At 39.0% G+C, this 15,415-nt stretch overlaps 1 protein-coding gene and 1 long non-coding RNA gene across 2 annotated transcripts in view; one reads left to right on the top strand and one right to left on the bottom strand.

Annotated features, from left to right (window-relative positions):
* Nucleotides 1-15,415, bottom strand: part of LOC117512280 — a 169,111-nt gene that overhangs the window by 48,820 nt on the left and 104,876 nt on the right. The gene's annotated exons all lie outside the window — the stretch shown is intronic.
* The window catches only part of LOC117512277 (copine-5-like), a 159,663-nt gene that overhangs the window by 96,487 nt on the left and 47,761 nt on the right, over nt 1-15,415 (top strand). The window contains exons 7-8 of the mRNA XM_034172289.1: nt 10,065-10,111; nt 10,557-10,738. Coding sequence (XP_034028180.1) covers nt 10,065-10,111; nt 10,557-10,738 — 229 coding nt within the window. The remainder of the gene's footprint in view (nt 1-10,064; nt 10,112-10,556; nt 10,739-15,415) is intronic.

The following is a 15,415-nucleotide window of genomic DNA, read 5'->3' as shown; positions in this document are numbered from 1 at the left end:
AAGGGGTAGCAAACTCATAAATATGTTTTAATTAACTTCTACATACAGAGTGATGTATAAGTATGGCTCATTAATTTAACTATTTGAAAGTAACATCAGCAGGCAGGAGACTGCATTTATAGTAAACATGTTAAATAGTTTGATTTCTTTCAGATGTGCAATGGTGTGCAAAATGTTCAATATCCAAATACAAAATAGAATCAAATGACATTCACATTATTTTACAGAAAAATAAAGTTGTAATCAAAATTAAATGCTTAAATAATAAATACTTAAAAATGTAACTTAACTTAAACTTAACAGAGCATCCATAGCTCTCTGCTGGACAATGTCAAACACCACATCAGTCTCAGAGATGATTTGTTCATATGTGAACAACATGAACACAAACTCAAAATCCTCCAGTTTCATCAGAAGGCCTTTGGCACAGTCATGTCATGTCTGTCAGTCTGTGTCATCATCCATGGACTTATCTGCAATGATCATCTCAAAAGTTTGCAGGAGGGCATCATAATTGTTTGCCACAGTGCTCACTATCCGTGATGTGAAATTCCATCAAGTAGGAGCATTTCTGGGCAACCTTGAGCAGCCTGCAGACTCAAGATATCCTTTTTGTGGATTTTGAGAAAAATGTGGCAAACCCAGAGAGTGATGCAAAAAATATTCTGCACTCGGATAAGGATTTATCCCCCCTGAGACAGAACCAGATTCAGTCTGTGTGCATAGCAATGCACAAACATTGCACTGGGGGCTATTGTTTTAACTTTGGCCTGCAAACCATTGAGAGCGGAGCTACTTTTGCACCAAATTAATCAGAGGAGTTGATCAATCAATCAATCAATCAATTTTTTTTTTATATAGCGCCAAATCACAACAAACAGTTGCCCCAAGGCGCTTTATATTGTAAGGCAAGGCCATACAATAATGATGTAAAACCCCAACGGTCAAAACGACCCCCTGTGAGCAAGCACTTGGCTACAGTGGGAAGGAAAAACTCCCTTTTAACAGGAAGAAACCTCCAGCAGAACCAGGCTCAGGGAGGGGCAGTCTTCTGCTGGGACTGGTTGGGGCTGAGGGAGAGAACCAGGAAAAAGATATGCTGTGGAGGGGAGCAGAGATCGATCACTAATGATTAAATGCAGAGTGGTGCATACAGAGCAAAAAGAGAAAGAAACAGTGCATCATGGGAACCCCCCAGCAGTCTACGTCTATAGCAGCATAACTAAGGGATGGTTCAGGGTCACCTGATCCAGCCCTAACTATAAGCTTTAGCAAAAAGGAAAGTTTTAAGCCTAATCTTAAAAGTAGAGAGGGTGTCTGTCTCCCTGATCTGAATTGGGAGCTGGTTCCACAGGAGAGGAGCCTGAAAGCTGAAGGCTCTGCCTCCCATTCTACTCTTACAAACCCTAGGAACTACAAGTAAGCCTGCAGTCTGAGAGCGAAGCGCTCTATTGGGGTGATATGGTACTACGAGGTCCCTAAGATAAGATGGGACCTGATTATTCAAAACCTTATAAGTAAGAAGAAGAATTTTAAATTCTATTCTAGAATTAACAGGAAGCCAATGAAGAGAGGCCAATATGGGTGAGATATGCTCTCTCCTTCTAGTCCCCGTCAGCACTCTAGCTGCAGCATTTTGAATTAACTGAAGGCTTTTTAGGGAACTTTTAGGACAACCTGATAATAATGAATTACAATAGTCCAGCCTAGAGGAAATAAATGCATGAATTAGTTTTTCAGCATCACTCTGAGACAAGACCTTTCTGATTTTAGAGATATTGCGTAAATGCAAAAAAGCAGTCCTACATATTTGTTTAATATGCGCTTTGAATGACATATCCTGATCAAAAATGACTCCAAGATTTCTCACAGTATTACTAGAGGTCAGGGTAATGCCATCCAGAGTAAGGATCTGGTTAGACACCATGTTTCTAAGATTTGTGGGGCCAAGTACAATAACTTCAGTTTTATCTGAGTTTAAAAGCAGGAAATTAGAGGTCATCCATGTCTTTATGTCTGTAAGACAATCCTGCAGTTTAGCTAATTGGTGTGTGTCCTCTGGCTTCATGGATAGATAAAGCTGGGTATCATCTGCGTAACAATGAAAATTTAAGCAATACCGTCTAATAATACTGCCTAAGGGAAGCATATATAAAGTGAATAAAATTGGTCCTAGCACAGAACCTTGTGGAACTCCATAATTAACTTTAGTCTGTGAAGAAGATTCCCCATTTACATGAACAAATTGTAATCTATTAGACAAATATGATTCAAACCACCGCAGCGCAGTGCCTTTAATACCTATGGCATGCTCTAATCTCTGTAATAAAATTTTATGGTCAACAGTATCAAAAGCAGCACTGAGGTCTAACAGAACAAGCACAGAGATGAGTCCACTGTCCGAGGCCATAAGAAGATCATTTGTAACCTTCACTAATGCTGTTTCTGTACTATGATGAATTCTAAAACCTGACTGAAACTCTTCAAATAGACCATTCCTCTGCAGATGATCAGTTAGCTGTTTTACAACTACCCTTTCAAGAATTTTTGAGAGAAAAGGAAGGTTGGAGATTGGCCTATAATTAGCTAAGATAGCTGGGTCAAGTGATGGCTTTTTAAGTAATGGTTTAATTACTGCCACCTTAAAAGCCTGTGGTACATAGCCAACTAACAAAGATAGATTGATCATATTTAAGATCGAAGCATTAAATAATGGTAGGGCTTCCTTGAGCAGCCTGGTAGGAATGGGGTCTAATAAACATGTTGATGGTTTGGATGAAGTAACTAATGAAAATAACTCAGACAGAACAATCGGAGAGAAAGAGTCTAACCAAATACCGGCATCACTGAAAGCAGCCAAAGATAACGATACGTCTTTGGGATGGTTATGAGTAATTTTTTCTCTAATAGTTAAAATTTTGTTAGCAAAGAAAGTCATGAACTCATTACTAGTTAAAGATAATGGAATACTCAGCTCAATAGAGCTCTGACTCTTTGTCAGCCTGGCTACAGTGCTGAAAAGAAACCTGGGGTTGTTCTTATTTTCTTCAATTAGTGATGAGTAGAAAGATGTCCTAGCTTTACGGAGGGCTTTTTTATAGAGCAACAGACTCTTTTTCCAGGCTAAGTGAAGATCTTCTAAATTAGTGAGACGCCATTTCCTCTCCAACTTACGGGTTATCTGCTTTAAGCTACGAGTTTGAGAGTTATACCATGGAGTCAGACACTTCTGATTTAAAGCTCTCTTTTTCAGAGGAGCTACAGCATCCAAAGTTGTCTTCAATGAGGATGTAAAACTATTGACGAGATACTCTATCTCCCTTACAGAGTTTAGGTAGCTACTCTGCACTGTGTTGTTATATGGCATTAGAGAACATAAAGAAGGAATCATATCCTTAAACCTAGTTACAGCGCTTTCTGAAAGACTTCTAGTGTAATGAAACTTATTCCCTACTGCTGGGTAGTCCATCAGAGTAAATGTAAATGTTATTAAAAAATGATCAGACAGAAGGGAGTTTTCAGGGAATACTGTTAAGTCTTCTATTTCCATACCATAAGTCAGAACAAGATCTAAGATATGATTAAAGTGGTGGGTGGACTCATTTACTTTTTGAGCAAAGCCAATAGAGTCTAATAATAGATTAAATGCAGTGTTGAGGCTGTCATTCTCAGCATCTGTGTGGATGTTAAAATCGCCCACTATAATTATCTTATCTGAGCTAAGCACTAAGTCAGACAAAAGGTCTGAAAATTCACAGAGAAACTCACAGTAACGACCAGGTGGACGATAGATAATAACAAATAAAACTGGTTTTTGGGACTTCCAATTTGGATGGACAAGACTAAGAGACAAGCTTTCAAATGAATTAAAGCTCTGTCTGGGTTTTTGATTAATTAATAAGCTGGAATGGAAGATTGCTGCTAATCCACCGCCCCGGCCCGTGCTACGAGCATTCTGACAGTTAGTGTGACTCGGGGGTGTTGACTCATTTAAACTAACATATTCATCCTGCTGTAACCAGGTTTCTGTTAGGCAGAATAAATCAATATGTTGATCAATTATTATATCATTTACCAACAGGGACTTAGAAGAGAGAGACCTAATGTTTAATAGACCACATTTAACTGTTTTAGTCTGTGGTGCAGTTGAAGGTGCTATATTATTTTTTCGTTTTGAATTTTTATGCTTAAATAGATTTTTGCTGGTTATTGGTAGTCTGGGAGCAGGCACCGTCTCTACGGGGATGGGGTAATGAGGGGATGGCAGGGGGAGAGAAGCTGCAGAGAGGTGTGTAAGACTACAACTCTGCTTCCTGGTCCCAACCCTGGATAGTCACGGTTTGGAGGATTTAAGAAAATTAGCCAGATTTCTAGAAATGAGAGCTGCTCCATCCAAAGTGGGATGGATGCCGTCTCTCCTAACAAGACCAGGTTTTCCCCAGAAGCTTTGCCAATTATCTATGAAGCCCACCTCATTTTTTGGACACCACTCAGACAGCCAGCAATTCAAGGAGAACATGCGGCTAAACATGTCACTCCCGGTCCGATTGGGGAGGGGCCCAGAGAAAACAACAGAGTCCGACATTGTTTTTGCAAAGTTACACACCGATTTAATGTTAATTTTAGTGACCTCCGATTGGCGTAACCGGGTGTCATTACTGCCGACGTGAATTACAATCTTACCAAATTTACGCTTAGCCTTAACCAGCAGTTTCAAATTTCCTTCAATGTCGCCTGCTCTGGCCCCCGGAAGACAATTGACTATGGTTGCTGGTGTCGCTAACTTCACATTTCTCAAAACAGAGTCGCCAATAACCAGAGTTTGATCCTCGGCGGGTGTGTCGTCGAGTGGGGAAAAACGGTTAGAGATGTGAACGGGTTGACGGTGTACACGGGGCTTCTGTTTAGGGCTACGCTTCCTCCTCACAGTCACCCAGTCAGCCTGCTTTCCCGGCTGCTCGGGATCTGCCAGGGGGGAACTAACGGCGGCTAAGCTACCTTGGTCCGCACCGACTACAGGGGCCTGGCTAGCTGTAGAATTTTCCACGGTGCGGAGCCGAGTCTCCAATTCGCCCCGCCTGGCCTCCAAAGCTACGAATAAGCTACACTTATTACAAGTACCGTTACTGCTAAAGGAGGCCGAGGAATAACTAAACATTTCACACCCAGAGCAGAAAAGTGCGGGAGAGACAGGAGAAGCCGCCATGCTAAATCGGCTAAGAGCTAGTAGCTATGCTAAGCTAGCGGATTCCTAAAAACACGCAAAGTGAATAATGTGTAAATAATTTAGAGGTGATTCAGCAGAATGAGTGCTTTAGTTAAGGCACGTAAAGATTACACTGGGAAACAAATCGTAATCTAGATAACTAGATCAATCTAACTGCGCAGATTAAACAGCTAACAGATACAGAAAAACACCGCTGTGCTCCGGAACAGGAAGTGATACAATACCGCAGTGAGAGCCAACCACCAGTGATCTGATCTGATCTGCCCTGCTGTTTAACTCTAAGTTTTTCTTCGTAAGGAAGACTATCAAATGGCTTCGCCAAAATCCAGTCCACCACAACATTCAAATTGTCTGCCATTATGTGCAGCTTGCTACCTAGCTAGCTCGCTAGCTGGGACTGGCGCGAGGCTAGTGTGAAGTTTGTCCGCCTGTGAGCACTTTGTGATGTTGGAGGAGCTCAGCAGCACCCGCTGCTCAGTAGGGACAGAAACTGCGATAGAAGTCAGAAAGAGTGATAGAAGTCAGTCTCCAAACACAAGCAGCTACAAAAAACCCCACCAGAAATAGAAGCTCGATTTGTCGCTAGTCGTTTTTAACAAAGAAGATGCCGCTAAGAGGATTAGGAAAGTCTCCGGTTCAACTCAGAACAACGCTGATTCGCTCATTTCGCTGTCAATCAAAAAGGGATTCAGCCTCAAACTGATCATCCAATCATCATGCAGAAGCTGAGCGTCCAGGCCAGCCGAGGCCCGCCCACTGCCCCATAGACCCTCAAAGACGCTGAGCGTCCGATGGGCGGGACAAAGCCCAGCATTTATCCAATGACTCGTCTCGTTTCGCTGCATGCTTTGTGTCACTATTGAAGTCTGTGGACGCTCAGCTCTCGGGGCCCCCTGGTGGCGTGGAGGCCCTAAGCGACCGGGTAGTTGGCGTATGCCTTGGGCCGGCTCTGTTCATCAAAGAGTGCCAGTAATTGTGTACAGCATACATTTTATGCCAGGATTTTTTTGTTTCACTTTATGAAAGCCTTTTGTTTTGTTCTTGTTGCCAAAGAACTTTTGGCATTTTTAAAAATATTTTGATTAAACAAAAATTTATTTCTGACCATACATTGAAATGTATATATAAAATATAGGGGTACCAACAATTTTGTCCATGTGTGTAGTATACAGAAATGTTTATGAATGCAATGGTAAGAATAGTTGCAAGAGATGAGGGATGAAACATTCTGAATGTTCCACCTTCCAATGAATGAAAATCTTTCGATTGCATGAATGGAAACATTTACTATTTGTTTTATATGACACCTAAATAGAACCATGTCATTTTTGAATTAAATTGAATTTATTAGGCACACATATGCTTAACAAAAATCACTCAAACACAAACAAACAAACAAAACTCATAGACAAAGTAGTTAAAACAAAGAAAAGGAAAAAGAAAACAACATTTAACATTTCATGTTTTTTTTTTTTTTTTTAATTCTTTATTTTCAATTTTTGCAGAAAGATAAACATTTTCCAAGTAACATGTAACCTAGAGGGTGTGCCGGTGATGTAAACATAAATTTGCCATAAATACAAAAAATGAAATACAAACTCTGAGAAGTTAAATAAAATCTGGTCTAGTGGTTGTAATAAACTCAATCCACCGCTTCCATCGCTCTTCAAACTTATCTCGTTGTAATCTAATATTGAATGTTATTGTCTCTAGTTTAAAAATGTCGTATATGATATCAAACCATTCATTTATTGATGGTATTTGTGGGTTTAACCACTTTCTAGTAATTGCTTTCCTAGCAGCTGCACTTAAAATTTGAAATAAGTATTTACTTTTATATGATATATTGTCATCTAGCAAGGAACCTAGGTACAATGATGTAAATTGAAACGGTATGTCCATGTGAAACACTTTTTCAAAGATTTTATGAACATCAGTCCAAAATGGAACAATCAGAGGGCATGTCCAGAAGATGTGGCAGTGATTTGCTTCTTGTTCTCCGCATTGCCTCCAACAGGTTGCTGATTTGGTGAAGTGTTTTCCTTGTGTCGGTGTCTTGAAGAACCTAATCAAGTTTTTCCAACAGAACTCTCTCCAGATTGTTGAGTTGGTAGTTTTCCATTGTACCTCACAGATTGTTGTCCATTCCTCATCAGAGATACATAAATTCCCCTCTTTTTCCCATTTTTGTTTCACATAACACTCGAGTCCTTTTGATTGACATAGTCCTTTGTAGAGCCTTGAAATTGTCTTATGATCATTATGTGAAGTGTAGGCATCAACAAACACTTTGATTAAAAGATTATTTTGGAGTTTTTCTTTAGTATTCTTTAATATTTTTCCAATGTAATTTCGAATTTGGAGAAATCTAAAAACTATTGTTTAAACCATAGATCGTTTTCAATGTGTGGAAATTGTTCACTTTCCCTTGATTTAATAAGGTACAATAAGCAGTTAACCCTTGTGAGGTCCATTCTTTAAATCCATTCTTTAAATGCATCTAACCTACTGCGTGCAAAATCTTTATCATATCCACACCATTTCAGTATTCCCACCACATCATTTAAATTATTGCATTGTACTGTCTTATTCCATAATTTAATAGGTAAGGTAATAAATGGATTTTTCAAATAGTCTAATCTGTCCAATCTAATTTTTTCTCCTATTAGCTCTTGAATTGGATATGCATTTGTTGATGCCTCTTCAATTTCTTTCCATTTAGCAAAGTAGTCAGAATTACATAAGCACACAAGTGGTCTAAGTTGTGCAGCCACATAATAATCTTTAAGGGAAGGGAGTGCCACTCCCCCCCTACTCTTAGATAATTGTAAATTTTTGTATTTGATTCTTGGTCTTTTACCTTGCCAGATGTAACGTGAAATTAGTCTGTCCCACTCCTGGAATTGTTGGTTTGGTATCTCCACAAGAAGGGATTGGAACAAGTAAAGTAGTCTAGGTAGGATATTCATTTGAACTGATTGTACTCTGGATCCAAAACCAAGAAGGGGAATGGCGCTCCACCTCTGAACATCCTCCTTAAGTTTTTTATTAAATGGTAGGTAGTTATCAGAGTATAAATTTGTTAAATCTTTGGGGATTACAACCCTGAGGTATTTCATTTTAGTAGCTCCCCAATTTAGTGGGTATTTTTCAGACATGTTTTTTGTGGGATTATACCTAAAGCACATAACTTGTGTTTTTGATAAATTTAACTTGTAGCAAGAGAATGTTCCATAGTCTTCTAATAGTGTAGTTAAATGTATAAAAGAAGTCTCTGGATCGGATAAATAAAGTAGTACATCGTCCGCAAACAATTACATTTTTTGATTACCCCCTTTCATATCAATACCCTTGATATCCTGATTCTGGGTGATGCACCGACTTAATGGCTCAATAAAAAGAGCGAATAGCAATGGGCTCAGGGGGCAGCCTTGTCTTGAGCCTCTCTCTAGTTTTATAGATTGAGATACTGCCCCGTTCACCTTCATTTTTGCCTTTGGTTCATAGTATAATGCTTGGATTGTTTTTATTATTTTATGATCAAAACCAAATCTACCCAAGGTTTCATACAGAAAAGACCAGCTTACACAGTCGAACACCTTCTCTGCATCTAAACCTACTAGAATTGCAGGCGTATTGTGCATTGTTATATGATTTACTACATGTAGGGCATGGCGTATGTTGTCCTGTGTCCGGCGTTCCTGAATAAAACCAGTTTGATCTAGACTAATGATCTGTGGGAGAACTATTTCCATTCGACTGGCTAGAAGATGAGTGAAAATTTTGTAGTCCTGATTCAGGACACTTATTGGTCTAAAATTGCTACATTCAGGTTTGTCCTTACCTTCCTTTGGAATTAATGATATTACCGCTTCACTACACGAGGGAAGGGTTCTATTTTCTTGCTTCTTTCTTTCATGTTTTAATTAAAATTAGAAAGGTGTTCTTCTCTGAATGGGAATCCAGAGGCAGAGATGGCTCTGTATTGGCCTAGCAATTCATTCTGCCTGGCAGGCAAGCCACCAACACTCCAATGAGCTTTGCAAAAGCCCAGGAGGAGTGAAGCTTTCTGCTTTCCTCAATCCAGTATAACATTGCAATAGGAAATTGTCAAATTCTTCATTTGACAGTGCTTCAACAGCCACTAAAGATATCCCAGAGAACACTGCGTAAGCTTCTAATGGGCTTATGGCTTACTGGATTTAGCTTTCTCAAATCATGGAAGCATGTTTACGAAAAGGAAGTGTAGTCCTTCAATGGAATGAAACGTATGGTACAAAAATGCATGATAAGTAGGACCAAATGCATAGTAAATGACTTCAATTATACAGTGGACTACATATTTCTCTATGTAATGGAACAATTCATCAGTGTCATGTGACATACAATCCATCAATCACATGACAAAGCTCTATTTAGGTGTCCTATAAAGGACACATCATCATGATTGAACCAAGAGCCACCATGATTGCGCATGACACCATCAAGACTCTAGTAAGACTGTTGTGGTACAGTCCCATATAGTATTGCTGCATGACTTTAAGCGAAGCTTACCATCGTGACTTTGCCTGAAATGACTTTAAAAATAAAGAAATGGTTTTAATTCAGCTGTGAAATCATTGTAAACTGATGAAAAAGGTGTGCCATCACACTGTTTGGGTTAGTCTGTATACACCCTTTCACTTCTCAGATAAGGTCGGTAAGAAAGCAGAGTGAAATCAGAGAAACCCTCTTTAAACTGTAGTGTTCAGGTTTCTGCTCAGATATGCAGTTTCATGGAGTGTTCATTTCCTGGCGTTTAATTAACTGCCTGCTTTATCCCATTTATCTGTTTTAGGACTCAGATTCACTTCACAGTGGCCATTGATTTCACTGCATCAAATGGTGAGTGTTTTTGCTGCCATCATTCTGCTGCCATTCGCTGCTATATGCCATTTTTCATGAATCAAAGTGGCAGCTGGATTTTTCTTCGTGGATGTTATGTGTGTGAGAGTGTGTGTGCATATGTGTATATAGAAATATAAAAGGGAATCCTCCAAATTAACACAAATGCACACACACCCATCAAATTTAAGTGTCTAAAATGCCACACTGTTCGGTGTAACTTCAAAAAGCATGAGATAAAAAGGCATTATTCTTGTACAGCAGCCGTCATATTATCGCTGAAGGCCAGTGTTGCTAATGTGCCAGGAATTTATTTCCAGCTCCGGCTCTGATTCAAAACATCCAATTTAGTTTTGGTTCTGTCATGTTTCTTCCACTGCAGCTGTCAGTTCATTCTCAATCTATGGGTGTGCATCACTGATTCTGACTTTTCCTGTCTTGAAAGGAAATCCATCTCAGTCCACTTCACTGCACTACATGAATCCATACCAGATGAATGCCTACGCTATGGCCCTGAAGGCTGTGGGAGAGATTATCCAGGACTATGACAGTGATAAGATGTTCCCTGCACTGGGTTTTGGTGCTAAGCTGCCCCCCGATGGAAGGGTGTCTCATGAGTTTCCTCTGGTAAATATTGCCTCTGGAATTTTTAACTAAACATTCAGTTCCTTAAACATAATGGCCTGACTTACTAAGATTCCATATAATGAATACTACATTGTGTGGACATTCTAAAATTTTGCACATTGTAAGAATAAGTACACAGATGACAGCAAGTGGTAACATGACATAGACAGCAGTATGTAAATTAAGCTTTACGAGTGTTACAGGGCTATTCCGAGTGCCGTTCCTTCCCATATAATCCTGAATAGAAAATCCGGGTAAATTTTGAAGCATCATAGTAACATCCTGACCCATCTTTGTCAATCTTTAACAAGGTGTGAGTTGTGTGGCACAAGCCCAGATTCAGCACTTTGCTGTGGAAATCCCCCGCGTCCCCTCCCTTTACCTTGGTCCAAGGGCATTATTTGGACAGTTCACTCTCCTGGCATAAATGTTTTATTATTGCTGTAAACAGCTCTCCCTGCATCCCACAATCAAGTTTTACGTCTCTTTTTTTTTTTTTCAGGACAACCTGTGCTTTCATAATATATACAGTAGTGTTCAGAATAATAGTAGAGCTATGACTAAAAAGATTAATCCATGTTTTGAGTATATTTCTTATTGTTACATGGGAAACAAGGTACCAGTAGATTCAGTAGATTCTCACAAATCCAACAAGACCAAGCATTCATGATATGCACACTCTTAAGGCTATGAAATTGGGCTATTAGTAAAAAAAAAAAGTAGAAAAGGGGGTGTTCACAATAATAGTAGTGTGGCATTCAGTCAGTGAGTTTGTCTATTTTGTGGAACAAACAGGTGTGAATCAGGTGTCCCCTATTTAAGGAGGAAGCCAGAACCTGTTGAACATGCTTTTCTCTTTGAAAGCCTGAGGAAAATGGGATAATCAAGGCATTGTTCAGAAGAACAGCGTAGTTTGATTAAAAAGTTGATTGGAGAGGGGAAAACTTATACGCAGGTGCTAAAAATTTAAGGCTGTTCATCTACAATGATCTCCAATGCTTTAAAATGGACAAAAAAAATGGAAAACAACCATCAAAATGGATAGAAGAATAACCAGAATGGCAAAGGCTCACCCATTTATCAGCTCCAGGATGATCAAAGACAGTCTGGAGTTACCTATAAGTGCTGTGACAGTTAGAAGATGCCTGTGTGAAGCTAATTTATTTGCAAGAATCCCCCACAAAGTCCCTCTGTTAAATAAAAGACATGTGCAGAAGAGTTTACAATTTGCCAAAGAACACATCAACTGGCCTACAGAAAAAAAGCATTCATGATATGCACACTCTTAAGGCTATGAAATTGGGCTATTAGTAAAAAAAATTAGAAAAGGGGGTGTTCACAAAAATAGTAGCATCTGCTGTTGAGGCTACAAACTCAAAACTGTTATGTTCAAACTGCTTTTTTAGCAATCCTGTGAATCACTAAACTAGTATTTAGTTGTATAACCACAGTTTTTCATGATTTCTTCACATCTGCTAGCCATTAATTTTGTTGGTTTGGAACCAAGATTTTGCTTGTTTACTAGTGTGCTTGGGGTCATTGTCTTGTTGAAACACCCATTTCAAGGGCATGTCCTCTTCAGCATAAGGCAATATGACCTCTTCAAGTATTTTGACATAGCCAAACTGAGCCATGAAAGCTGGTATGTGATATATAGGCCCAACACCATAGTAGGAGAAACATGCCCATATCATGATGCTTGCACCACATGCGTCACTGTCTTCACTGTGAACTGTGGCTTGAATTCACAGTTTGGAGGTCATCTCACAAACTGTCTGCGGGCCTTGGACGCAAAAAGAACAGTTTTACTCTCATCAGTCCACAAAATATTCCTCCATTTCTCTTTAGGCTAGTTGATGTGTTCTTTGGCAAATTGTAACCTCTTCTGCACATGTCTTTTATTTAACAGAGGGACTTTGCGGGGGATTCTTGCAAATAAATTAGCTTCACACAGGCATCTTCTAACTGTCACAGCACTTACAGGTAACTCCAGACTGTCTTTGATCATCCTGGAGCTGATCAATGGGTGAGCCTTTGCCATTCTGGTTATTCTTCTATCCATTTTGATGGTTGTTTTCCATTTTCTTCCACGCGTCTCTGTTTTTTTTTTTTTTTTTCGTCCATTTTAAAGCATTGGAGATCATTGTAGATGAACAGCCTATAATTTTTTGCACCTGCGTATAAGTTTTCCCATCTCCAATCAACTTTTTAATCAAACTACGCTGTTCTTCTGAACAATGTCTTGAATGTCCCATTTTCCTCAGGCTTTCAAAGAGAAAAGCATGTTTAACAGGTGCTGGCTTCATCCTTAAATAGGGGACACCTGATTCACACCTGTTTGTTCCACAAAATAGACAAACTCACTGACTGAATGCCACACTACTATTATTGTGGACAGCCCCTTTTCTACTTTTTTTTTACTAATAGCCCAATTTCATAGCCTTAAGAGTGTGCATATCATGAATGCTTGGTCTTGTTGGATTTGTGAGAATCTACTGAATCTACTGGTACCTTGTTTCCCAAGTAACAATAAGAAATATACTCAAAACCTGGATTAATCTTTTTAGTCACATAGGACTACTATTATTCTGAACACTGCCGTATGTTTTTGTTGTGTTTTATAAGTGTAATAAAGGTTTACAATCAAAAATTAGGATGGAAAAAGTAAAGTGGAAAATAATTTTCCACACACATTTATTCAAAACACACAGCAAACTATAATAAACAACTGTTTTGACACTTTATAAAGGTAATTTGAGGTCTTCTGTGAAAGACTGTACAACAAAAAGGTTCAAACAATAAACACAAATGCACATTTTAAACAATATATACAAAATGGTCTATGCATTTTTTGTCTTCATGGTAAAAGCAACAGAGTTATCCAGTAACATTCACATGCACACTTGTGGAGCAATCCTGATAGTTACACACTCTTTGTTTGAGCATGTGAGATTATCATCAGAGGCTCTCCGTCTGCTTTCAGTGATCGCTGTGCGTAATGGCGCAGGGCGCATTTGGAGCCCATTAGTATGTACTCATTGGCGCACCCAGGGGGCTATTCAAACGGGCCAACTAGTAACATATCACTCCTGAAAACGATCTTTGGCTTTTCCCATGAGGTGAATCTGCCCTACGATTGGATTTTCTAAAACCATGTGACGGTGAACCAATTCCGATTGGACACTCACATTTTGCACATCATAACACAGCTCCTGTGAGGAGTACAAAGATGGCAGATGGCTGGCTCAAAAGTCCGCAGAGTTAACTTTTCAGCAAAAAAAAAAAGTTAGTTTCTATCTCATATAATTAAAAAGTTATTTATAATTTAGTAAAGCTTGGCCTTAGCCGTCATATACGACGGCGTTGGCCCCAGAGGGTTAAAGTGTCGGTTTCAAATGCACATTCCTTGAATGGAGATGCTTTTCGTGCCATGACTGATAACTCCGCTGTTAATATATTTACTTTACATTTGCATAACTGGAGAGGACATGACAAAAAATGAGAATCATATGGATTAGTGTACATTTTTATTTGTAGGTGGAGCTGTTTACGGTGCCAAGCTGCTGTCTCAGCCTTTGTGCATGGCACTGGACAGACACAGATAGCACCTTGATTTTAAATATGGAAACTATAGATGCAGTCAAGAGGCCCAAATTGTTTTTGGCCTTAATAAATTCATGCATTCTCTATATCTATTTCCTCCAATTAAGGGTCACATGGGAGGGGCAGCCTATCCCAAAAATCATTGGGATAGGCTGGGTACACCCTGGACATACCATTGCAGGGCCACATATGAGACCAATTTAGAGTTCCCATTTCAAATCCCCTGTACATCTTTGGAAGTGGGAGGAAGCTGGAGCACATTTAGGGAACACATTCAAATACAGGGAGAACACACAAATTCCAATGGAAAAGACCATGTGGAAAGTGATTCCAGGACCTCCTCTCTGTGACTCAATAGTGCTAACCCATAAATCACATTGCAGACCATAAATTACACTATTTAGATTTTCTCCTTTCAGTATTTTGTGCACTCTGGTAGACACACACAAAATTGTTTATTCATTAAGGTAAATATGTTAAATGGACAATATGTGCTATTTTGCGCATTTGAAAGATGTATTCCTCAGTGGGCAACATTGGTAGATCAGGTTGCACATTTGTTTGTGGGTGGTATGGAGTTTGCACACACTTTTATTCACACAAAACCTTTGTAAATCAGGCCCTTTGCATCTTATCTGCATGAAATTGAGGGAAAAAATTATATATACGAGTGTGTGTGTGTATATATATATATATGTATATGTATATGTGTATATATATATATGTATATGTGTATATATATATGTATATGTGTATGTGTATATATATATATGTATATGTGTATATATATATATATGTATATGTGTATATATATATATGTATATGTGTATATATATATATGTATATGTGTATATATATATATACGAGGTCTGTGAAAAAAGTATCTGACCTTTTTATTTCATACAAAAAATATATGGATTTGATTCATATGTTTTTACATCAGCCAAGCTTGAACCTTCGTGCGCATGCGTGAGTTTTTCCACGCCTGTTGGTTGCGTCATTCGCCTGTGGGCAGGCTTTGAGTGAGCACTGTCCACCCCTCTCGTCGTTGTTTCATTGCGAGGAAATGGCGGA

Source organism: Thalassophryne amazonica, chromosome 6, assembly GCF_902500255.1.
Source record: "Thalassophryne amazonica chromosome 6, fThaAma1.1, whole genome shotgun sequence".
In the NCBI taxonomy this organism is placed as follows: domain Eukaryota; kingdom Metazoa; phylum Chordata; class Actinopteri; order Batrachoidiformes; family Batrachoididae; genus Thalassophryne; species Thalassophryne amazonica.
The sequence above is the reverse complement of the archived record's forward strand: the minus strand, read 5'-3'. Positions and strand labels throughout refer to the sequence as shown.